The sequence below is a fragment of the Trachemys scripta genome, chromosome 2 (assembly GCF_013100865.1).
Source record: "Trachemys scripta elegans isolate TJP31775 chromosome 2, CAS_Tse_1.0, whole genome shotgun sequence".
NCBI classification, from domain to species: Eukaryota; Metazoa; Chordata; order Testudines; family Emydidae; genus Trachemys; species Trachemys scripta.
The window spans coordinates 232514484-232541302 of NC_048299.1; the positions used below are offsets into that span (position 1 = coordinate 232514484).

The window sequence follows — 26819 nt, forward strand, 5'->3', positions numbered from 1 at the left end:
TACAGGGAGATTCAGACCCTCACACTGTAAAGGTGCAAACACACAGGAAGAGACCAGCCTTTATTTCCTGCCCCCCGTCACACAACATGGGTCAAGGTTACAAAAAATTGTGACCCTTAAATACATGACAGTGGTCAGTATTCACTCTGAGCCTTCCCTCCAGTCCTCCTCCTCTCCGCCTCCCCTCCTACAAAAGGGAGGGCTACCCGCTTTAGACGCTTCCACTTTTCCAAGTATAAGAGTACTTGACCGTCTGGGACTGGGGCTGTCAAGGCTGGATCCCCACTTTGAACTTTAGGGTACAAATGTAGGGGCCTGCATGAAAACTTCTAAGCTTAACTACCAGCTTAGCTCTGGTTCTGCTGCCACCATTTCAATGGATTCCATTCCTGGGAAACCTTGAAAAAACCTTCACCAAATCCCTGGTGAAAACAGATCCAAGCCCCTTGGATCTTAAAACAAGGGGAAATTAACCATCCCCCCTCCTTCCTCCCACCAACTCCTGGTGAATCAAGATCCAAACCCCTTGGATCTTAAAACAAGGAAAAATCAATCAGGTTCTTAAAAAGACGGTTTTTAATTAAAGAAAAAGGTAAAAATCATCTCTGTAAAATCAGTATGGAAATTAACCTTACAGGGTAATCAAACTTAAAGAGCTCAGAGGACTCCCCTCTAGTCTCAGGTTCAAAGTACAGCAAACAAAGATAAACACTCTAGTAAAAGGTACATTTAAGTTGAGAAAAACAAAGGAAAACTAACACGCCTTGCCTGGCTATTTACTTACAAGTTTGAAATAGGAGAGACTTGTTTAGAAAGATGTGGAGAACCTGGATTGGATGTCTGGTCCCTCTCAGTCCCGAGAACGAACACACTCCCAAACAAAGAACACAAACAAAAGCTTTCCCCCCCCCCCCCCCAGATTTGAAAGTATCTTGTCCCCTTATTGGTCCTTTAGGTCAGATGTCAGCCAGGTTACCTGAGCTTCTTAACCCTTTACAGGGAAAAGGATTTTGGAGTCTCTGGCCAGGAGGGGTTTTATAGTACTGTACACAGGACAGCTATTACCCTTCCGTTTATAGTTATGACAGGGGCCAAGGGAAAAAAAGCCCAGAGGGTCATGCTAGCAGCTCCTAGGGGTCAAGGAGCCTACAACACTCTTACTAGCTCAACATGTAACCCACACACCTCCAGGGTGTGGTGTTCTGTCCCATCTAGTAGCACCAAGACCACTTAGAAAGACTTAAATAAGTCTGCTCTACAACTTTAGCTAATAGCCAGTTGGCTTTTAACTCATGTTGTAGAGGCTCATGCACTAAGCTCCAGAGGCCCCAGGTTCAATCCTGCTCACAGATGACAGGGGTCTGTCGGCATTACATACACATTAACTCTCTCAGGCCCAGTTACAAGTGTCCCCTGCCAGCCTTACATCACACCTCTGCCCAGTTCTTCCATTCTCTCAACTTCTCCACTCCTGGGGAATGGAGATGCAGGGCTGGGCTGGCACAGGAAGTTAGTTAGAAGGGCCTGATCATGTTACTTCAAGGCACCCAAACTTTTGCTACTGAGCTCTCGAACTGGTCGCTTGTCAGAATCCTACGGAATGCACTCAAATTGCAAAAAATAAACCAGAATGAAGCTGTTTAATATAGACTTGCAGCCTGCAGAAAACACAGGTCATCCTGATCTGAGTAGCTGCACTTCTGTGATAGAGAGGAAGACGCCACGGCCACACTATAGAAATCTGGGGGCTGACTTCTTGAATGCCTATGCATCACTTGAATTCTTATTAATCAGTAAATTGGAGGACACAATCAGTGTTGGCAGTAATCGCACATGTGATTTCTCTGGCTGAATCCTTGTCCTCTGCTGCCCAGGGTCACAGTGTCTCGAAGCCCATCCTCCCCATTCTCACATTTAAAATGCCCAGGATGTTTTGGAAATACCTCTATTCCTGCTAGCCCATCTTTGCAAGCAAGCCGACTGGTATGATTCCACGTAAAGCTACAATGAAACCTCCCGCTACTGCTGCCTGGATGTTTATTTGGACATTGCAAAGGAGATGCGGAAGCTGGGGTATGGCAGGGACAAAGGCAGGTGACAAGACTGGGCAAAGACAGGTGACAAACAGTCTGGTGGAGGGTTGCCACCTGTCCGGTTTTCATCCGGAGAGTCCGGGTTTCGGCTTGTGTGTCTGAGTGCCATTTGACAAGCCATGATGTCAGGGTTTTTTTTTTTTTAAATCTATGGCAACCCTAAGCAGAAGGAAGGAGACAGTGCAGCAGCAGCCACTGCCACCACCTCTGGGGCCAGGCTCGCGGCGACAGCATGTGGTGTACTGAGGCAGGGCCTCGGGTGGAAGAGGCAGGGCAGGGACGGGGCCTCAGGCGAAGAGGCAAGGCAGGGGGCAAGGACTCAAGGATCCGGTTACCAACCACTGGAAATGTGTCAATACTCGTCTGGTGCTGTCCCTCTGAGCTGCTTCTACTAGACAGAGTTTGATGTCATACTGAGCGGGACCCCATCACCAGCCTGTGACAGTGGACACCTCGCAACATCCAGCGGAAGAAACCCCAGAAATGCAGAGTGAGGAGGAGTTCATTGAGGAGGGAGATATGGAGGATTCAGAGCCCACAGATAACCAGGAGCTATTTGAGATGCAGCTGGACCCAGAGACAGAACACATCAAGGAAGGGGATAGGGACTCAGATAGGTGTATTTTACCACCCCCATTAATGCATACTTTTTTAAAGCTCTCTTTATGATCCCCAACACTTCACTTCACTTTCTCTGGCCCCATCTCCCTCTCAAAATGGCTGCCAACTGCATGTAGCAGAGAACAAAGGGATTCTGTTTTAAAGTAGGTGGTTTATTTTAAGGGCAGCAATAATAAAAAATAAAACCCCAGAAATTCTTTAAGATACCAAAAAGCATTCCCAAACACATGCTTTGGCAGAAGCCTTTGATAAGAAGCCTTTCAAAGGAAGAACATTTTTAAAATAAAAATAAAACCAGAAAAGACATACACAAACCAATACCTGAGCATTTAAAATAAATACATCAAAAAATACAAAACAATGCTTGCAAACAATCTAGTACCTTAGGGCATTCACTACATGATGTTGCAGACATATTCTTGTAAGCTTATGAGATGAAGGTTTTCTAGACCATAAAATACAATATTTTGCCTTTCATGTCTGAAAAGGCAAGTACAAAACAAAATATTTTCATGCTGTGCGTAGACTCAGGAAAGGGGCAGAAACTGCTGCTGGCTCACGGGGTTTGGACTGGCTCACAGAAATAGCCAACTACCACAACTCTTCTCCACTTGCAGAGTTTCTGGTTTACGTTGGCCCAGACATCGTTTTTGTCCTCTGGCACAGTGTCGGGGAAACTTTCAGCAAGTACTCTGATCTTTGCCCATGCATTCTAGGAAGAGCAGCCTTGTGTCTCCCGCTCCAATAAGACACTCTGCAATGAGCTCCAGGGATATGATCACTGTGAAGAAGCCAGCTGTGTATGGGCCCAGGCAACCTCAAGCCATCTTGAGCAATTGCTTTCTCTGGGCCTTTTGTATCCTCGAAAGCGATATAGCTGCCAGGATCCCCACTGCCAAAGTTCAACAGTGTTTACTGCATTATCCCTACATTTACCCTGGACCCCACATCTAGCACTGCACCCATCACACCTAAAGGGGTTCAAAAGTACCCCATACACTCACCATGGCATGTGCTGGTGCATGAGTCTGGTGCAAGCAGATGTGACTGTGACTTGTTCATATATTTTATACAGATCTATACGGGAAATATTTTAAGCACTGTGGCATTTATTTTTTGATGTCTACTAATCCCTTAAATCTAACAATGGCTGCCTCTCTGGTTGTTTATCAGTGACCTCATGGCTGGGACATTCTTGAGGGCCAGCCCAGCCATGCCGGCTGAAAGACTGACCTTGATCAGGAGGGGGGAAAGAAAGAAAAAAAAAAAAAGACAGGAGAGGACCTGTTCTTGGAACTTCTCTAGTGGTCCAAGTTCAAAAGCTGTGAAACCAGAGAACACATACAGGGGGTATCTTCCAACCCTATCAGTGTCCCTGCTTGCAGCTTGTTAAGAAAACCTGTATTCCTAAAGATGTGAGCATCAAGAACCTTTCCTGACCAGCCAGTGTTAGTGTCAGTGAAACGTCCATGGTGATCTACTCATGAATGCATTACCATGGAAAAGTACCCCTTCCCTGTTTATGTACTCCAAAGTGGGGGGGGGGGTGAGGGGAGAGAGGGAAGGAATGGATGGTTCAGGATATGCATTCCATCCATGGCCCCGCCATAATTAGGGAAGCCCATTTTGTTGAATCCATCGTTTCCTTCACATTGCCCGGAGTTACAACCTGTGCCACAAAACACATTTAATGGCCTTGCACACCTGGATGATGCCCACCCCCACCATAGATTTTTCCAGCACTGAACTGAGATTGACCATCCTCTGATAGTCATCTGGGGTTCCAAGCTTCTAGAACAACAGCCACCCATTTCTTCACTGTCAAAACATCTCTCATTCTGGAGTGTCCGCACTGAAGAGCTGGGCCAAGCTCAGCACACAGCTCCAGAAATGTGGCTTTCCACAAATCCTACAGCCACTGCTCTGATCCCATATTTGCATTATGATGCAATCCCACTCTTCCATGCTAGTTTCATGAGCCCAGAACTGCTACTCTGCCATATGCAGTTGGTCAGTGAATGGCTACAGCAACTAGCAAAGGCCACTGATTACCTGCATCATCCAGACATCCTCAGTTATCTCCAATTCATTGCTGCACACCCAGCTGTCATGGTAACTGTCTGAGTTCTGCAAACACAGTACAAATCAGTTGCTTGGTCTCTAAAACAGACACGATAGCTCTTCTGGTCTATTCGGCATCTATAGTTCTCACAGTAAGATGGCAGAGATCGAAAACTGGCACAAGGAAGAGCAGGTTATGGTATGGTACAGTGGTGCTTGTGAGAATTTGACCCCAAACTCCCATAATACCCTGAGAGGAGTATCCCACAACACACTACAATCTTTCCCCAGAAGGCAGTGTACCAGCCAGTGGTGCATGGGACACTGGGATACCCACCCACATCTTCTGCCAATACAACCTATCACTGAGGATGAGCTCACTTGCAAATGCAGACAAGTGAGATTGCACTCTAGCAATATGGCCATATTGGCAGCTGTATGTCAGTGGAAATTTTACAAGTAAAACGTCTAATGTAGACATATCTTAAGTAAAAAGAAGAACAGGAGTCCTTGTGCCACCTTAGAGACTAACAAATTTATTAGAGCATAAGCTTTCGTGGACTACAGCCCACTTCTTCGGATGCATATNAGAAGTGGGCTGTAGTCCACGAAAGCTTATGCTCTAATAAATTTGTTAGTCTCTAAGGTGCCACAAGTACTCCTGTTCTTCTTTTTGCGGATACAGACTAACACGGCTGTTACTCTGAAACATATCTTAAGTAAACTACCTCTTTTCCCCTTCAAAAAAGATCTCCTGACAAATTAATAACAACAGAGCAGAAAGATGTTTGTCTCTCCCAAACATCTCTATGTATAGTTTTTAAACATCGGCAGGTACGAGAATGGTATGTTATTTTCTGTTCACAGGATAGATAATTATTCCAAGTTTGTCCTGCTATGAAAAGCACATGTCACCACAGGCACATAAATACTTAGGACAAATGATTTAATGTGCGTCTCATTCTAATGTTTCCATGGCAGGACTACTGGCAGTTTCAACAGAAAACTAGAACAGTTACTTTAAAAATGTAAATAGTAGAAAGCATTAGTCATTTTATACTTCTTGACACACAGCCAGTTGACATGCTACTGAGAAAATTTGCCTCTCCACTGTCTTGGAAAGCAAAACACTCAACATGTAAACAACTAGAACGAAGAACTAAGATACAGATGGTATAAATTTGGTTGTGGTAATGGTGATTATATTTAAAAAAACATTTAAAAAATAGACTAGAAGTCCCTCCTCAAGGGCCTCATGAGTGCCCTCAATATTGCTGTAGGATCAGAATTTAAAACACACAAAATGTCAGTGTTAATGTCTGTGCAACCTTAATTTGGCTCCTGTGTGTGCTACATTATGACAGTATTTAAGTACATGATCGCATACTATTTTTTCTTTCCACAGGACCCCTAGCATATTCAGCACACAGGACGGACATTTTATGTTCTCCACATTGTTCAATGTGTGCCCCCATGCCTTATTTACTTGACACTATTCAAACCTTACTCTGAAGGCACAATTTTTAATTTCCTCATGGGCTTTTCTATGGTGCTCATCACTACAGGATCTTAGTGCTTCACAAACATTTATGAATTTATTTTCACAATACCCCTGTGAAAGAGAAGGTATTTATTATCCCCATTTTTCAGATGAACAAGTGAGACACAGAAATGAAAGTCAAAAGTATCTGCTAATTTTGGGTGCCCAATCTGAGATGCCTAGAACCTCATTTTTCACAAAGCGCAGCTTCCATTGACTGGCAAATCGGACTCCGGGGTCTCAAGTCAGACACCCAGAATATCAGGAAAACAAAATTAGTGACTTGCTGTGAAAAGTCTGATTTATGAAGATTAGGATCTCACAGGGACTCTGTGGCACAGGCAGGAAGAGAATCCAATTAAACTACCTTAATTATGATAATGACCTTCCTCTTCCTGCAATTCCCTGCTTCATTCACTACACACCCTCCAACTTCTGTAACAAATAAGACAGGGGTCCTACAGAAAACAGCTGCCTTCACTACACAACCGATTAATCCCCGGAACAGGTCCACTCTGTGCATTGAATGAGGCTGGGGCCTTGGCGGGGAAAAAAGTATACGATCACATAATTAAAGGCTTTATCATAATGCATATGCACCAGGGGATCAAATTAAGGTTGCACATTTCCTAACCTTTTAGTGCTTGACTTTGCAACCTTACCAATGTTCTGTTAATGTAGTTTGTGTGTAATTTCCCAACTTTTTAAAAAGCATGCTGAAAAAACTAATCCCAACGTGTGGCATCATACTGACATCTACAAAAGGTCATCACCCAGGTTGGGAACCTTTAGATCAGATGCTCCCAAACTGTGGGACACACGCTCTGGGGAAAGACAGTGTAATAAGGTTATTGGGGAGTGCAAGGACCTGACAGGGCCACGCTGAAGAGCCTGGGGCAGCAGGATGCTCTTCTCAACAGGGGAACTGGACAGGGCTCTGCACAGGGCAGTCTCGGATGCCAGGACTAGGCTCTCTGCCTTTTTCACTTTCCCACTGTTGCGGAAGCAACAAATAGGCAGTTACTCTCCTCTACTGAGGAGGCTGGCGGGGACTCTGTGAGCAGGGAGTAGAAGGCTGTACCATGGGAGTACTGACCCCTCTGATGGACAGAAATCTCTCTTGACCCCAGACCTTCAGCATGGCCGCAGAACACAGAGCCCCATCTGCTTCCTCTGCCAAACACAGCCTGAGCAAGGGAAACGAACAGGGCTGTGCAGAAGGGCCAGAGGAGGTTCTGTCCAGCATGGGGAGAAGTACTCATGGGATACAACCTTCCACTGACCCCAGTATGGCCCCATTCACTTCCCCTGTGCAGGGATGGAACGAGACAGGCAGGAATCTGATCCTGGCACCCAAGACTGCCCGAACACTGTAGTCATAGAATCATAGAATCATAGAATATCAGAGTTGGAAGGGACCTCAAGAGGTCATCTAGTCCAACCCCCTGCTCAAAGCAGGACCAATTCCCAGCTAAATCATCCCAGCCAGGGCTTTGTCAAGCCGGGCCTTAAAAACCTCCAAGGAAGGAGACTCCACCACCTCCCTAGGTAACGCATTCCAGTGTTTCACCACCCTCCTAGTGAAATAGTTTTTCCTGATATCCAACCTGGACCTCCCCCACTGCAACTTGAGACCATTGCTCCTTGTTCTGTCATCTGCCACCACTGAGAACAGCCGAGCTCCATCCTCTTTGGAACCCCCCTTCAGGTAGTTGAAGGCTGCTATCAAATCCCCCCTCATTCTTCTCTTCTGGAGACTAAACAATCCCAGTTCTCTCAGCCTCTCCTCATAAGTCATGTGCTCCAGACCCCTAATCATTTTTGTTGCCCTCCGCTGGACTCTTTCCAATTTTTCCACATCCTTCTTGTAGTGTGGGGCCCAAAACTGGACACAGTATTCCAGATGAGGCCTCACCAATGTCGAATAAAGGGGAACGATCACGTTCCTCGATCTGCTGGCAATGCCCCTACTTATACAGCCCAAAATGCCGTTAGCCTTCTTGGCAACAAGAGCACACTGTTGACTCATATCCAGCTTCTCGTCCACTGTGACCCCTAGGTCCTTTTCAGCAGAACTGCTACCTAGCCATTCGGTCCCTAGTCTGTAGCAGTGCATGGGATTCTTCCGTCCTAAGTGCAGGACTCTGCACTTGTCCTTGTTGAACCTCATCAGGTTTTTTTCTGCCCAATCCTCTAATTTGTCTAGGTCCCTCTGTATCCGATCCCTACCCTCTAGTGTATCTACCACGCCTCCTAGTTTAGTGTCATCTGCAAACTTGCTGAGAGTGCAGTCCACACCATCCTCCAGATCATTAATAAAGATATTAAACAAAACCGGCCCCAGGACCGACCCTTGGGGCACTCCACTTGAAACCGGCTGCCAACTAGACATGGAGCCATTGATCACTACCCGTTGAGCCCGACGATCTAGCCAGCTTTCTATCCACCTTACAGTCCATTCATCCAGCCCATACTTCTTTAACTTGCTGGCAAGAATACTGTGGGAGACCGTATCAAAAGCTTTGCTAAAGTCAAGAAATAACACATCCACTGCTTTCCCCTCATCCACAGAGCCAGTTATCTCATCATAGAAGGCAATTAGGTTAGTCAGGCACGACTTCCCCTTCGTGAATCCATGCTGACTGTTCCTGATCACTTTCCTCTCCTCTAAATGTTTCATAATTGATTCCTTGAGGACCTGCTCCATAATTTTTCCAGGGACTGAGGTGAGGCTGACTGGCCTGTAGTTCCCCGGATCCTCCTTCTTCCCTTTTTTAAAGATGGGCACTACATTAGCCTTTTTCCAGTCATCTGGGACCTCCCCCGATCGCCATGAGTTTTCAAAAATAATGGCTAATGGCTCTGCAATCTCACCCGCCAACTCCTTTAGCACCCTCGGATGCAGCGCATCCGGCCCCATGGACTTGTGCACGTCCAGTTTTTCTAAATAGTCCCGAACCACTTCTTTCTCCACAGAGGGCTGGTCACCTTCTCCCCATGCTGTACTGCCCGTACAGTCAGTGGAAGCCTTCCTCAATTGACACAAGGTGAGAACCACCCCCAGTTCCTGTGGGTACTAGGCATGCCCTCACCCAGCCCCCATAAATACAAGGCATTCATCTCCCCACATCCCCTTAGAAAGGGGGGAGAGTGAGCATGGTACATGAATCGCTGAAAGAGGATCAGCAAAAAAATTTTGGGAACCTCTACTTTAGATCTGATACAGAGACCTCTGCCACGTGCGCTATAGAACATGGAATAACAATAGTAGGTGGTCATCCTCAAAGTGCACCAGCACTAGAGGGAAATAGGTCACTTTGCCAGAGGGTTTCACAAATATCTGCTGACAGCAGAAGAATTATGAGACTTGGGAAAGTTAGGTTCCATTCCAAGCTCTGGAGGAGAGTGTGACCTACTGAGCACAGACTTCTGCCCATTCCCCTTCTTTTCTCCCTCACCACCCAAGCGTGACCTCTTCTGCCACTTCCCCTCCAACCTGTCTCTATCCTACCCCTAGTCCTGTCTCTTCTCCACCTCCGTCTCCTTATTCCAATCTCATTCTCCTCATCTAACCAATCCCATTCTCCACTCCTCAGACCTCTCATCTCAGTACCAGTCTCCTTGCTCAGCAACTCCTAGTCTCACCCATCTGAATTCCCCACCCCAGGCTCCCCACCCTCACCACAGTCCCAGTCTCCTTACCCAGCCTGAGTTCCCTCCCTGCATCAGCTTCTCATCAAATCTCTCTCTCTGATCCTGACCAGTCACCAGCCCCACACATGCTCCCCATCCCAACTGGCTTCCAGTCCCAATCTCCGGACTCCTCCTCCAATCTCTGTGTCCCCCTCCCAACTCCTTAACCCAGTCTCTTTGCCCAACCAGTCCCATTCTTCAACCAGCCTCCTTGTCCCTGCACCCCACCCACCATCTGGCTTTTGTCCCCACTGCATTCAAATCAGACCATTTCTTCCTCCACCCTGCCTGGAAACAGCAGGTGGGGAGTGTCATTGAGAGTAAAGGAGAGAGTCTCTGCTCTCAGTTCAGGTGCCCAGACCTGGACCCAGCAGAGAGTTGTAATAGTAGGGAAAATCCTGGTCAGGCCCACGCTAGAGCATGCCCAGTGCAGATGGAAATTTGGGGGAATTTGGCCACTAAAATTTTAGAAGTCTCTACTGAACATGTGCAAACTGTAATTTTTCAGATTTATAACTTGGCCAGATTTGGGTGGATTTTCTCGAGGAATAATGCCTTTGGCTGTCCCAACACAAAGGCCACCCCCTGAGAAATTACAAATTCCTGCTCCAAAACACGAGGTGCTGGAGCGTCTCAGAGAAATCGTCTTCAGAATTTTTTTTTAACACGGGCAAAACAACATTTTCCCCTAGCCTCTTTCTCTGAAATAACTGAACCATTTTGGCTGAAAGTTTTCCCCTGAAGCAGATATCCAGCACTGAAAATTTCAACCCAAACCATTAAGGTTTGACCAAGTTATAAGCAACTAAAAATACAAACCTTGTCTACACGTACAGCACTGCAGCAACATAGCTGCACTGGTGCAGCTGCACCCCTGTAGCATTTCAGTGAAGCTTCTCCCATTCACATAGTGTTGTCTACACCAGGGTTAGCTTGGTATAACTATGTTGCTGAGGGGATGTGGATTTTTCACACCCCTGAGCAACGTAGCTATACCGACGTAAGCTTGTAGTGGCAGCGACGATCCCTCAAGGTCAATGATGATTTCTTTCATGGGTCCTTTGGTGACTGAGGAGTCCAATCCTTGAGCCACAGGCTCATTGGCAGACATTGCAAGTGGTGTTGGAAGACAGGGTTGGGCCGCGATTGCTGTGTCACAGTTGGCTTTCCTTTCTTTTCTGGCATTTTTCTGCAACCAGGGCAAGGTGATTTTCATCAAGAGTGGACGTTCCCTCTTAGACAAGTCTTTGCCAGTTATCCCTATCCTGGGCTGTGGTGTTGATGTGCCACATCTCTTGATGTTTATCTTGAGGGTGTCTTTAAAGCATTTCTTTTGGCCTTCCCATTTCCTTTCTCCTTTGGTTAGTTGAGCATACAGAAGTTGTTTCAGTCAGCACACACAGGGCCCGCTCCTCCTTAGCTGGTGCTGGATAATCAGGACCTCAACGCTGAAGATGTTGGTCTCTGTGAGGACACTGACATTAGTGTGATGATCCTCCCACTTTACGTTGATGATCTGCCGAAGAAAGTGCTGGTGCGGGTGTTCCAGGTTTTCCAGGTGTTTTCCATAGGTCACCCAAGTCTCACAGCCAGAGAGGAGAGTTGGGATTACCACCGCTTTATAAACTAAAAGTCTAGTATGTGTTCTGATATTATGATTGTTGAACACCCGGCGAGACAGTTTGCCAAAGGCAAAACTGGCACAGCAAATTCTGTGCTGAATCTCCACGTCTGTGTCTTCCCTCTGTGAGAGAAGGCTGACAAAATAGGTGAAGTGTTCTGCCCCTAGTACATCTGTTAGTCTTAAAGGTGCCACAGGACTCTGTTGCTTTCTACATTTTCTAGTTCTTCTTTGTCGATGTAGATCTTCCTTGCTGAGTCTGATGATTGACTGGGAGCTGGCTGGTGGAGAATTTTAGTTTTGCCAATGTTCAGAGTTAGCCCTAGGTTTTTGTAAGCTTCAGAGAAGCAATTAAGGGCTGTTTGTAGATCCTCCTCTGAGTGTGCAACTACAGCACAATCATCTGCATACTGGAGTTTGGTTATTGTTGCCGATATTACTTTAGTTCTGGCATGGAGATGAGAAAGGTTGAAGAGGTTGCCATCAATCCGACATTGGATGCCAATGCCCTGTAGTAAATGGTCTTGGGTTAATGTTTTCATAGCTGGTAAGAAAATGGAGAAAAGGGTGGGTGCCAGTACACAGCCTTGTTTTATGCCAGTTCAGATGACAAAGACCTCAGAGGTAGAGCCGCTGCACAGGATGGAGGCAGTCATCTGACTTGGAGGAGTCTTACAATGGTGATAAATTTGCTTGGGCAGCCAAACTTTGACACGATTTTCCACAAAGCCTCATGGTTGACAGAGTTGAAGGCTTTGGTCAGATCGATAAAGGCCATATACAGTTCCTGGTGTCATTCTTGTCATTTTTACTGGCTGTGCCTAGCTACAGAAATCATGTCGGTTGTGCCTTGTGATGGTCTGAAGCCATATTGGGACTCTGCAAGTACTTCCTCGGCAAGAGGGAGCAAGCGATTCAGTAAGATTCTAGCAAGAATCTTCCCAGTGATGGAGAGGAGGGCAATGCCTCGATAGTTGTCACAGTCAGCCCTGTCTCCTTTTTTGAAAATGGTGATGATGTTAGCATTACGTAAGTCAATGGGGATTTCTTTGGTGCACCAGATTTTGAGGAGTAGCAAGGGAAGCTTGTTAGTCAGTGTTCTCCCCCACTTTCAGTACTTCAGCCGGTATGCCATCAGGACCTGGTGCTTTATTGTTCTTCATTTGTTTAATTGCTTTGCAGACCTCCTCAGGTGGCAAGAGTTTCCCAGATTGGGTGCTATGGGATGGAGTCGATGGTGTCATCAGTCACAGTAGACTGTTTGTAGCATAGGCCTGGCCACAGTCTTATAATGAGAAGTGTCAGGCAACCTCAAGAATCGGTGGCTCCACCGGCCTCTCTCCTGAATCCCTGCCACACACTTTTTTCAAGGAATTGTCACAGCATAATTTCTCACTCAACATAAATACATATTAGGATTGATATTTCCACCATAAGTTTAAACTAAAATATGAAAAGTCTTACAAATAAAGAATGCCAGCCAATTCAGTGAAAAAATGCTTCCTGAATCAATGGGCTCCAGAAACAGTGTTCCTAAAATTTATGGTTGTAAAGATACACTTGAAAACGTGAACAGAGTGTAAACTGGTACAGCTCTGTCTTCCTGACTGCAGGCTGTCTGAAACAAATCGGTCTCATTCACCTCCATGGGTTAAGTCTGACACAGAAAGAAGACAATTTGTTCACTATTTCACTGCTGATAATTTGACATCCAGCTAATATATTTCTTAAACCAACTCCCAATGACCCTCACAACTCTCTAAATGCCACAAGCCCAAAGTACTCCCTACTCAGCTACTAACAGATTTCATCCCCCTCTGACCCTTACAGGCAAGAGGTTTCTACCTTAAGACTTCAGGGAAAGGAACGCATCAGTGACAATACTTTTCAATTGCATTAGGTATTTACAGTGGGTTAGGAGATTCCACCATCCACGCAGCACCTATGAAGTTTTCTATCCCAGCATTCAGAGCGAGTGCACTGGGGTGGTCCACAGGAGTCAGCAGGACAGAATCCTTCCCCTGCAGGTCAGGATGTAGCAGTAGCATTGTTGACATGTTTGCAGCCTAAGAGCTGCAGCAACCACATTTACTCAAGGTGATTAGTGTGACCCATGGAGCCACCAGCCCAATCCTAACCCCTTTCTTGCACCTGCTTATCTGAAGCCCCCACAGAGCTGTGCAGCACACAATGGATGAGGAGGACCTGCTACATGCTGCCCTTCCCCTAGGCAATTTATTCCTGTGCTTAACCACCCTGACAGTTAGGAATTTTTTCTTAATGTCAACCTAAACCTTCCTTGCTGCAATTTAAGCCCATTGCTTCTTGTCCTATCCTCAGAAGTTAAGGAGAATAATTTTTCTCCCTCCTCCTTGTAACAACCTTTTACGTACTTGAAAACTGTTATGTCCCCTCTCAGTCTTCTCTTTTCCAGACTAAAGAAACACATTTTTTTCCAATCTTCCCTCATGTTTTCTAGACCTTTAATAATTTTTGTCGCTTGTCTATGGACTCTCTCCAATTTGTCCACATCTTTCCTGAAATGTGGCGCCCAGAACTGGACGCAATATAGTATAGTATATATTATAGAAGTACATTCTCCCATTGCCCCCTAAACGTGGAACAAACTCCCACATCTTGAGCTCTTCCTTCTTTCACTTTTCATGAAGCCTCCATTCTAAATTGATATCCACTGTCTGAGGCTATGTCTACACAGCAACTAGTCACCCATGACTGGCCCATGCTAGCCAACTTGGGCTCGCAGGGCTTTGGCTGCAGGGCTGTTTCATTGCTGTGTAGACTTCAGGACTCGGGCTGGAATCTGGGTATTAGAGCCCTGCCAGGTGGGGGGGTCCCAGAGCTCAGACTCCAGCCCAAGCCCAGAAGTCTAGGCAGCAATGAAAAAAAAAGTGTTACCTACCTTTTGTAGCTGTTGTTCTTCAAGATGTGTTGCTCATGTCCATTCCAATCAGGCGTGCAGGTCCCACGTGCACAGTAGCCGGAAGGTCTTTTCCCTAGCAGTACCTGTCAGGTTGGCTCACATGCCCCCTGGAGTCGCGCCTCAATGGTGCTGTATATAGGGCAACCTGCCAACCCGCCGCCACTTCAGTTCCTTCTTGCCGGCCTTGCTCCGACAAAGGGGAGGCTGGTGGGTCTTGGAATGGACATGAGCAACACATCTAAAAGAAAAACAGTTACAAAAGACAGGTAACAGTTTTTTCTTCTTCGACTGCTTGCACATATTGATTCCAATTAGGTGAACTCGGAGGCCAGGTCATGGGTTCGCTGATTGAAGTACCATTCTGCCGAAGGCTGCTTCATCTCTAGCCTGCTGAGTAATGTAATGTGAGGTAAGGCTATGGATTGAGGACCATGTCGCAGCCCTGCAAATTTCATGGGTTGGAACCTGGTCCAGTAACGCCACTGAAGATGCCTGCACTCTTGTGGAGTGTGCTGTCAGCGTGGGAGCAGGTACTTTCTCCAGATCATAGCCCATCCGGATGCATGATGTAATCCATGATGAAATTCTTTGAGAAGAGACTGGGAGCCCTCTTAATCTGTCTGCTACTGCGATGAACAGTTCAGTGGATTTTCAAAACTGCTTCATCCATTTGATATAGAAAGCTAATGCTAAGTGAACATCCAAAGAGTGGAGTTTTTGTTCCCAGCGGTTTGCATATGACTTGGCATAAAAAGCGGAGAGAAAAATATCCTGATTAACATGAAACTGGGAGATGACCTTCGGGAGGAAGGCTGGGTGCGGTCAAAGCTGATTCTTGTCCTTATAGAACACTGTGTAAGGAGGTTCAGACGTTAAGGACTTAAGCTCGGATACCTTCTTGGCAGAGGTTCTTGACACCTGGAATGCTACCTTCCATGAGAGTTAGAGCAAAGAGCAGGTTGCAAGTGGTTCAAAGGGGAGAGGGGGCATTAGTTTGGAAAGAAACAGGTTAAGGTCCCAGGCCAGGATCGGCTGCCGTACTTGAGGGTATAGCCTGTCAAGTCCTTTAAGAAAGCATCCAACTATTGGGTTGGTGAAGACCGAATGGCCCACCACACTTGGGTGAAAGGCAGAAATGGCAGCCAAGTGGACTTTTATTGATGATGTAGAAAGTCTTTGCCGCTTTAGGTGCAGAAGGTAGTCCAAAATAAAAGGTATTGTCTAGGAGATGTGTTCCTCTGCGATGACCAAATTGTGAATCTCTTCCATTTGTCTAGGTAGATGGCCCTAATAGATGGTTTCCTACTGCCAAGGAGGACTTCCCTAACTGGATCCGCGCAAACAAGCTCCGTTCACTTTAGCCATGGAGCTTCCAAGCTGTGAGGTGGAGAGACTTGAGGTTGGGGTGCTGAAGACAGTCTGGGAGCAGCGGTAGAGTGATCTGAGTTTCCACTGACAGCTCCAGAAGAGACGTGTACCAGTGCTGACATGGCCAGGCTGGACCTATCAATATCACTGAGGCTTTGTCCCTCCAAACCTTGAGTAGCACCTTGTGGACGAGTGGGATTGGTCGCATAAAGGAGGTGGCCCTCCCAGGAAAGAAGGAATGCATCCACGATCGAGCCCGGGCTGTGATTCAGGAAGGAGCAGAACTGCAGACACTTCCTGTTATATCCGGTCGTGAACAAGTCTATCTGGGAAATTCTCCACTGTCGGAAGATGGATGTTCACAATGTCCAGAGGCTTGACCACTCATGGTTGTGAAAGCATCTGCTTAGATGGTCTCCCAACTTGTTCTGAACTCTGGGGAGATAAGATGCCTCCAGGTGTATTGAGTGAGCTATGCAGAGGTCCCACAATTTGAGGGCTTCCTGGCACGGGGGAGAGAAGTGTGCTCCCCATGTCTGTTTACATAAAACATCGCTGTTGTATTGTCTGTCATGACAGATACACATCTTCCCTCCAAGTGAGCTTGGAAGGTCTGGCATGCCAGATGAACTGCCCTCAGCTCCCTGATATTGATGTGAAGTGAGAGCTCTGCTTGGGACCAGAGGCCTGGAGTCCCGAGCATCCCCAGATGTGCTCCCCACCCCATCGCTCACGCATCTGTGACCAGAGAAATGGTTGAGGTCTGGAGAAGGGAATCCCCATGCACACAGCTTACGGGTTGAGCCACTATAGGAGAGACTTGAGAACTGGCCAGGAAAGAGTGACAACCTTGTCTAGACTGTCCTGGTTTGGTCGATAAACCAAGGCTAGCCATGCCTGACGGATCCTCAGTCTGACATGCTGCACTATGTAAGTACAGGCGGCCACATGGCTGAGGAATTTCAGGCAATTTCTTGCTGTGGGGATAGGAATGTCGCAAAGGGTCTGAAATCAGGATGCTGGTAGAAATCTCCTGCCTATTTTGAGTCCAATACTGCCCCTATGAACTCTATACTCTGAACGGAGGACAGAGTTGACTTCTGCATGTTCAGTAGAAGGCCAAGGTTGCTGAAAATTGCTCTTATCACGCTTACATGTGTGTCCACTTGTGCTTTGGAGTGGCCCTTGATCAGCCAGTTGTCAAGGTATGTAAACATCTGCACCTGGCACTTCTACAAAAAAGTGGTCACGACTGCCATGCACTTGGTGAACACCCGATGTGACCCCGACAGGCTGAAGGGGAGGACCGTGAACTAATAGTGATGGTGGTTCACCACAAACCTGAGGTACTCTCTGTGGGACAGTGTTATTGAAATATGGAAATAAGCATCCTTCAAGTTGAGGGTGGCATACCAGTTCCCTGGAGCCAGGGAAGGGATAATGGAGGCCAAAGAGACTGTGCAGAACTTTATCTTCTTCATTAACTTGTTGAAGTCTCACTGGTCTAGGATGGGCCGGAGGCGTTCTTTGGCTTTTGGTATTAGGAAATAATGGGAATAGAACCCCTTGCCCCTTAGCTCCCGAGGACCGGCTCTTGCTTCTAGCCCTTGGCACTGAGAGGATCGCATGGTGCCAGGTCTTCCGCTGCAGTGACTGGTACAGCTTGGGACGGCTGGTCCTGCATCGAGGGAGGTGGGGGAGGCACGTGGAATTCTGAAGCCACCAACACCAACCTCCTGGTATAAGACTCCTGGCTTTGATGGAATGCCCAGGGGGTTCAAAATGGCCATTGGGTTGGAGCCTGGCATTGTGCGGGTCATGGTATCGGGGGACATTGCTGTCTTTCCCTGTCCGACTTCGAGCATCTGCATTCCAATCTGTGCCAGCTCCACCTGGACACAAAGAACTCCACCTCCGACTGGGAGGACTCACTGTAGGAGGACCATAGGGGAGCGGTGCTGAGAGATTGGGGACCGGTGCGTCTGCCCTGCCGGTCTGCTACCAGAAGGTACCAGTGACCGGTGCCGAGGTGATGGTGACTGACTTGGTACCATCGCTGGCTTGCCTCGGGATGGCACTGAGGGTCTCAGGGCTACCTTTTGAGCTCGGTGCCCTGTCTTGCCTAGGTCGGGAAGGCAGTGCTATGAAGGTGATGAGTTCTCTCACTGCCTCAAAGGTCCAGTGTGGAGGGCAGCTCCAACATCTCTCCGCGTCTCTCCCAGGGAGAGGAGTTCTGGGGAGCTGGACTCTACTGACCCTTCTCAGGGCAGGAGTCAATGGTGCCAGGGTAGGTGGTGCTGCGCCTACATGGCCCAACGCAGCTCTCACTGAGTCCGAGTCCTTCCGTCCTGGTCTCATGTGGGTGAGCGTCCCCGTCTGGCTTCTTCTTCTTGCAGGGCACCGGGGACTGGGAAGGGTGTCGCGTGCTGCCATGTGCAGATCCCCTGTGCAGGGAGCCCTGTTGGTGCCAAGCATCTCTACCCAAGTCCTTTCTCAGTGCCAGTTTCCCGTGTCATTGCCAGAGCACTGCACACTGATGCTGAGGTGCTAGGCGTCAGTTCAGACTAACTCGACTCCGAGCGGGGACAGAAGGCAGCCTCCATCAGAAGGATCTTCAACCGTTGGTCCCTCTCTTTTTGAGTCCTGGGGCGGAATCCCCTACAGATCTTGCAACAGTCCTTCTGATGCCATTCCCCTAGACACTTCAAGCAGGAAGTGTGAGGGTCAATCCTGGGCATAGGCTTGTTACAAACTGTGCAGGGTTTAAACCCCGGGGACCGAGGCATGCCCCAGTATGGGGGGTGGCGGAAAAAGAAGGGAATATCCCCAGAACAATTCCCTTCTGGAATTCTAGCTATCTAATGACTAAACTAACTACAACTACTAATCTAACTATTTACAGAAAATACACTGTGAAGATTACTAGGGAGAAGGCTTGCTGAAGCAAGAGAGAATGAGCATTCCAACTAACCGTCACAGGTGGCAAGAAGGAACTGAAGTGGCAGGGCCACTTATATGGCGCTATTGAGGCATGAGCTAACCCGATGGGTACTGCTAGGGGAAAAACCTTCTGGCTACTGGGGACGCAGCACGCGCATAACTAATTGGAATCAACATGAGCAAGCACTCAAAGAAGAAAGCCATGCCGCCCGAGTCGGCTGGCATAGGCCAGCCACAGGTTTTTCTTTGCTGTGTAGACATACCCAGTGTGTACACTGTATGGGACAGTGAACTTTATTCTTTAATGTTCTTGGTAAAGTGCTAAATATACTGACGGAGCCACGGAAATGATACACAGTATATATGATAAATTGCATCATTGCTATACTGTCAATTTTATAAGCAACATAAATAACCATAAACCAGACCTTTATCTAGTGTAAACTGATGTAGTTTCCAATAGAGTTACACCATTTTACATAAGCTGAGAATGTGGCTGTATGTGTTACAGCATCCTGCTTGCAGAAGAAATGTGCATATATAAGCCTGACAGAATACTGCTTATGTCATTCTAGCAAGCAGCAGCTTGGCAATGTGAGGCCAATAGACTTCTCTGATCTCCAGGGGCAATTCAGCTCTCTCATTCTTACCCACAGATTTCTACTAGGATTCTGGCATGGCTAAATGAGGTCCGAAAAATCCCCAATTCAACACACAGTGGGAGTTCTTCTCAGGGATGGAGTAAATTAGAGAGCTTCAAGCTATGACCATTCTTGTGCTAATTTCAGACTGGAAAAAAAAAGTGTCACATCATACAAAGATGGAACATACCTCTTAAAACTCATCGAAACATCAGTTCCTCTATAGGGGAAAAAGAAAGTCTCTAGGGGAATGCCTCTACAGACACAACCCCTGGTAGGGAAAATGCTTCAAGGGAACAACTGCCTAGAGGAAACCCCTGCATGTGCATGTTCCCTCTGAGTCCCTAAGAAGAGGCTTTTATCATTTTAGCCAGAGCCCAAACAGCCCATGGGTGAATTAAGCCATTCTATTACTCCACCCCTACTTAAGGCCAACAAGACCCTTTATAAACCAGACTCAGCTGCTCTTTGGGGTCCAACTCCACAAATGTACTTAGGCATCACTGTGATAAAACACATAAAACTTCTGCAAGGCTGCTGCCTAACCTCACTCAGAGCCTAAATGTCCATTGTAAACGTTCCCTAGGTGCCTAAGTTCTTGCCTCAGAGCATGTGCAGTGCTGCCTCACTAGTCATCCAGATGCCCATTTCCTGCCTAAGCCCCAGAGTAATCTACCAACCAGGGAGGGAGGGAGGAAACCGGTGCTCATCCACCTATCTCACCCACGGGGCTTGATCCAGCAGGCATATATGGGGGGCAGATGACAATGTGACAATAACCACCGTATCACTTTTACCCAATGGTTAGAGCATTCATCTGGGATGTGGGAGATCCAAGTTCAATTCCCCCCTCTGCCTAAAGGGTAGAAAGGATTTGAACAGGGGTAGCCCACCTCTCAGGAGAGCGCTCTAACCACTGAGCTACGGGATAGTCCAGGGGTAGGCAAACTACAGCCCGGGGACCGCATACGGCCCTTCAGACGTTTTAATCTGTCCCTCTACCTCCCGATAGGGAGCGGGGTCCGGGACTTGCCCTGCTCCACGTGTGCCGTGGCTCCATGTGGCTCCCGAAAGCAGCAGCATGTCCCCTCTCTGGCTCCTACGCGTAGGGGCAGCCAGGGGGCTCTGCACGCTGCCCCTGCCCCAAGCGCCACCCCCGCAGCTTGCAGCCAATGGGAGCTGTAGCGGCAGCACCTGCGGATAGGGCAGTGCGCCTAGCCACCTGGCTGCACCCCTGCATCGGAGCTGGAGGGGGGACATGCACTGCTTCTGGGAGCTGCCTGAAGTAAGCACCGCCTGAAGCCCTGATACCCTCCCGCGCCCCAACCCCGTTTCCTGTACGAGGATAAATTGGTATGAGTTGGATACTTCATTGATGCAATCTCATTCATTTACAAAGAATGAACAGGGAAACAAGGCTTTGTGAACACAGTAGGAACAAACAGGGAGCAGAAATCCAAGCCTGTTTTCCAGCCAGTCCTGCACCCCAAGGAGCTCTGTCTCTGCTCCCTCTCAGTGCCACTCACAACTGCTTCTCTCATGTTTCCTGGAGTCCCCTTTACTCCCTCATTCCTTTTTGTTGCCTTCTGCAAATTTCCCTGCCTCTGACACACACAGCTGCAAACAATCAAAGCCCCAGTTCCTGCATTTGCAGTAACTCCCAGGGAAACCCCTCTTATTTCCCCTGAATTAGTTGTTGCTCAAGTGTTCCCATGCACCCAGTCCCTTGTGGGGTGACGTCTTATTCTCTCCAGCTATCTTACCCTATAAAGGAGCTTAATTGTGTCTTTCATTTAGCCTGAATGAAGAGTCACTAGCATGGCCACCAGCTTTAATGAGGTCTATAGTCACCTATAGATCAAATTGCTGGCAGCTATTAGCATCTTCCTGTATAATAACGGGACACACACGCGCGCGCGCACACACACACACACACACACACACACACAGTTTAGCCAAAAAAGGGTGACAGATGGCTGCAAGACTATTTTAGGTCACAGTCTGGTCTCCTGGCTTGTCTATACTTGAAACACTACAGCGGCACAACTGCTCCACTCTACTACTTCAGCGTAGACGCTACATGGGGGGAGGGATAACTCAGTGGTTTGAGCATTGGCCTGCTAAACCCAGGGTTGAGAGTTCAATCCTTGAGCGGGCCACTTGGAGATTTGGGGCAAAATCAGTACTTGGTCCTGCTAGTGAAGGCAGGGGGCTGGACTCAATAACCTTTCAGGGTCCCTTCCAGCTCTATGAGATAGGTATATCTCCATATATTACACTGACAGCAGGGATTCTCCCATCAGCATAGGTAATCCAACTCCCTGAGAGGTGGTAGCTAGGTTGACAGAAGAATTCTTCCATTCACTGAGGGCTGTCTACACCAGGGTTTAGGTCAGCTTAATTACGCTAACTCACAGGGTGTGGATTTTTTACACCCCTGAGAAATGTAACTGGGTCGACTTAACTTTTTGGTATAGACCAGGCCTAAGCCGACATAGCTGTGTTCTGGGGTCAGTAATAATCATCTCTCTTGTTCTATACAAGAAAAAAATAGAAGTACAGTCCATAGCAAAATATCACTAGCAGCAACAAGAAGCATAGGATAGGCACCTCTTGTTGCCAAGACAACATCAAATGAGTAACAGACTCTTTAAAAATGAATTCCTGAAAGAATAAGGGTTTCAGTTACTTTTTAATGTATTTCCAGCTCAAGCTCTCTTAATGTTCATGTGAGGTGAATTCTCAATTTTTGCCTCCCTGAGAATGCAGCAACATTGGAAGGAAAGAACTGCATTGTACTAACCCAATTTCTATTCAGCCAGAACTCTCTATTCACACAAGAATACAATGAGGTAAGATAGATTCTAGTAATGATGTTTGGAAAAGCTCTGCCCTGAATGTTAATGTATTACTACGTTTTGGACTACACTTTGCATTTAATTATTTGCCTCACCAGTGGCTGCTCATTACACATAAACCAAGTCAGTTTAGTCTAATCACTCTAAGCATTTGTAAATTCCTGCTTGTTAACAATACATGAGATAATGCATTATTAGGACCATTGTAAGTGTTCTCTTCATACATAAATGGGACTGGATTTTTTTTTTTAAAAAACCATGGCTAAGACAAATCCATGTCTTCATTTTTTGATTGAATACCAACTAATAGTCATCTGTATTTTTGAATACTAAATACATTTCAAAGAATTAATGTTCTGTGGGCTTCACAAGATAGTGTTATGGCACTGTAGGAGAGAAATAATAAAATTATTTGTCATTAAACTTGCCTATGCCTTTACTGAAGCTTATGATATAGTTATTATTTTCATGCACAGGGTGCTTGGAGGAAAATATTTCATGCATATATTTTTATTTAAATTATGTGAAATATTCAAGCTAACCAAAAGAATCCCAGAAGGTTTCTACTTTATCTCCCAAGAACCAGCAAATGTCAGGAAAGATAAACAGGGCTGTATGGCTAAAGAGAGTTTATCACCTCCAAGGGCATTTACACAGATTCTGGAATGCAGCTTTATAACTTCTATTTCACTTTAACATTCTATACTATTTTCTTTTATACTGTGTTTTGAAAGATGTATAAGTGTGTTATTGTGCCTTATTCTTTGTATAGAATATTTGATAAGAGTCTAACAACAATATACTGCAAATGGTAGGTTGTAAATATAGCAGCCATTTGCTCAAAAGCAAACAAGCCAACATCCCTCTTGTATAATATATCATTTTGGTATAGATATGATCTTTATCTAAAGAAAACAGATTTTGTAAGATATTTATGTTTGAGAAGGATGTCTCATTGTGTAAAGAACAGGTGGATGTTTTATTTGAAAAAGTTTAAAAAGAAGTAATGCTTAGGATGTAATATCAGAGGTATAAACCAAGCCATTAAAGTGAGTCTTTTCAACCTCACCTTTGCAAAGAAAAACTCTTAGTTTGAACCCACACAAAGAATTCTAGAGAAGTATCCTGACTGAAATGGATTTAATTTGCAAACACACTGAAGTCTTCATTCTTTAAACCTGGAGAACATTTGTAGTGGGAAAATGTTTTCCAGAAGATACTGATTCTTTCCAACTCATGTTTCTACTTATAGATGAAAACCTTTGTTATCTCTCAAACGCTTAACTTAAATGCAGGGTACTAGACTAGATGACCTCTCAAGGTCCCGTCCAGTCCTAAGATTGATTCTGTGATTCTTCTGAGGTGCATGTATATTTGCAAATATTTGAATACAAGCCTTCATATAACAACTACCTGATATTGTTATATGAATAGTAAGATATTATTTGTATAAATATATCAAGGTCATCTGATACTAAACTAATTACTAATGTAAGAAGCCATTTAAATATACAATATTTATATTAATGGAAAAATTAATGAATTACTGGCAGTCCTCAAGCATCTCTCACCCATCCAGGAAGACAAGAAAACCATGTTTCCAAAAATTGTTATGTACAATCAACAACTTAAGATTAAATAATTCTTAGGAAGTCTATTTTAAAAGATTGTTTTGAGAACTAAAAACTTCTATAACAAGAATTGGAGTGTTTGGATTTTTTGAAAATAAAATTTTATTTCCTGTCAAATTTTAATAAAATTGAAATATTTCAGAAAATGGACTGCATAATAAATAATAACAATAATAATAATAATAATAATAATAATAATAATAAAAGAGTTAAAACTAACTTTAAAAGTTAACTGATGCCTTCCTATCACAAGAACAACAAAGGCAATTAAAGAAGTTGCATATTCATTAGGCAGACTACATATTCAGGAGCCAAAGGGGATCACCTAAGCCAAATCCAGAGACATGCAGCCAGGGAAAGAGTGACAGCAACAAACTTTAAATGCAAACAAGCCTGAAGGTGATGTGTTTTCCTATAATTTCCTGAAAATTGGAAAGAGAAGAGTATTAAAAATCTCTGAAGTGAGCACATGTGCACACACACACATACACAAACACCCACCCACCCTCTGGTACCATGCTTGGACGGCAAGCACTCTACAACTCATCCTGTCCATCTCTACAAGCAAGCTACCGCAAACATAAGAAAACAGACTCAAGAAGAAACCAATCTTAGGAAAAGCTCCCCAAAACTTCAGAATTGATTGGAGAGAGGAAGTTAACTAAGATGCTGCCAAGGCATTAGATTTAAATTCTTGTAATGATTTCATTGGGACATGAAATTGTTGTTGTGACTTAAAATATTAACAGTTTCTCCTAGTAATTGCCAAATGATTAGACCATGTACTTCTGAAAAGGAGAAAGGGGCTCAACATTTATAAACAGAGAAACAGTGGAATTTAGTAGTATTTAACATTCTTAGTATTCATAACTGGCCTGTCACAGCTTCTTAAATGGCTTTTTCTAAGTAACAGATTTAAATATTTTCTTCTATTTCACAAGATGTAGATAAGATTGTATACTTTACCCAACTATAAACTGACTGGTTACAAATAACTAGGGTGACCAGATGTCCCGATTTTATAGGGACAGTCATGATATTCAGGGCTTTTTCTTATAGAGGCACCACCACCACCACCACCCCCCACACCGTCCCAATTTTTATACTTGCTGTTTGGTCACCTTATAAATAACCAATAAGTCCACTTGCCTTAAAACAAAATTTTGCCCATCTATAAACACTTAGTTAAAGGATGTACATCTAACAAATGGATTCATGATCATTGGGGGTAACGATATACTTTGGTAATTTACCAAACGAAGTGCCCCCCCCCCTCCCAGAGATGGCTCACTCTGAAGGATATAATCTCTGTTAAAGGTTCTCCACAGCGAGAGATATAAAAGAAATTGAAATTGAAGTAACCAGTTCATCATTTGTGTACAGTCTTCTGTGTTTTGTCTAATGTCTTCTTTTCCTCTCTTTAATAAGATAGCTATGATTAATTGTGCTTATTTTGCTTGGTATTGACCCTGGTATCCCCTAAAGATATGTAAAAGAACCTGTGACTAAAACAGTGGGAGCCACAATCCCTAAGAGTCTTCTGAATAGCCTGTATCAATAATTCCTATCTTTTGATTTGGTTGTCCCTGATTTGGCAGTAAGAGAAACAATTTAAGAGCCAGCCTACCATTCCTTATTTCTCTAAAACTAAATATTTTTAAAAATAGAATAACCTGGCATCCAATATTACCCCCTTTCCAAACGATAGCACTAAGATTAGGAGTCAGCATTCACCATTTTACTTTTTGGGGGCATGTGTACATATATGATACTATTATAGGCACACTAGCTGTCTTGGATGGGATAGGCACATACCCAAGTGAATGTACACACACACAAATAAGTTATGATCTGGGTAAAACTTTTGTTAGGAGCAGAGTTAAAATCTTATTGAGGTTGATGGGTATGAATATGCCCTTCAATTAGCGTAACTGTAAGAAGAAGTTAATCACCAACCCTCTGTGACCCAAAGCACCCCTGCATTAACACCCTATTGTAGTAATATTTGTACAAAATATGCTTTCTGAGATATCATTTGAAAACTAACCACTTGCTGGTCAATAATAATCAAATATATGTAGCAACATTATATGTAAAGTGATGAATTCTCGCATAATTTTATTAGCATATGTTCAAAAACAGATAGCCCTGCCTAGGCAAAAGTTGTTAAACGGGTTTATTCTAAACAAAGGAATGTGCGTTTACCTCAATTTACATTAAGTAGTAAATATGGTCATCAAGACAGCAGAGGCAGGAAACAGAACAATGTGCATTTCAGCAAATACGAGTGGGAGAAGAAAGAGCATGGAGCTTCCTTTATCACCAGAGCCCATGTCACTTTCCCCACAGCTTGAATAAAATTTACTTTGAGGGGTATCCTTCAGCCTACTCCACTTCAAAGGTTCAATGGAGTATAAAATAAAGGGGCAAAGAACCCCTAGTTCTCTCTTTCACCTAAGATGACAAAGGCACCAGCACCTTTGGGCCTCTGGAAGAGATCCTGACCAAGGAGACAGTCAGTCACCATCTTGCTGGAAGACTGTGGGTAAGAAAGGCCATCTTGAACAAAGCCTTGAACCAAAACTTGCTAGATTAAGTTTTAGACTTTAATGTGTGCTTTCACTTTCATTTGCTTGTAACCATTTCTAAACTTTATCTCTTATACCTGAAATCACTTAAAATCCCATCTTCTTTTGTTCATGAACTTGTTTTACTGTTAATCTAAACCAAGAGTGCTGCATTTGTGCAAAAGTGAATGTCAACTCCAGTTCATGTGGTAAATTGACGTTTTTTGTCTCCTTCAAGAAGCAA

At 45.2% G+C, this 26819-nt stretch overlaps 1 protein-coding gene across 2 annotated transcripts in view; it reads right to left on the reverse strand.

Moving 5' to 3' along the window:
* Window positions 1-26819, reverse strand: part of ZNF704 (zinc finger protein 704) — a 151175-nt gene that overhangs the window by 107129 nt on the left and 17227 nt on the right. The window contains exon 1 of one of the 2 annotated variants that reach the window (XM_034763180.1): window positions 4767-4858. The exons of the other annotated variant lie outside the window; for it this stretch is intronic. Within the exon in view, the coding sequence (XP_034619071.1) occupies window positions 4767-4775 (9 nt within the window). The 5' untranslated portion in view covers window positions 4776-4858. Of the gene's footprint in view, window positions 1-4766; window positions 4859-26819 lie in introns of those variants that run through there. 2 annotated transcript variants of the gene reach the window in all.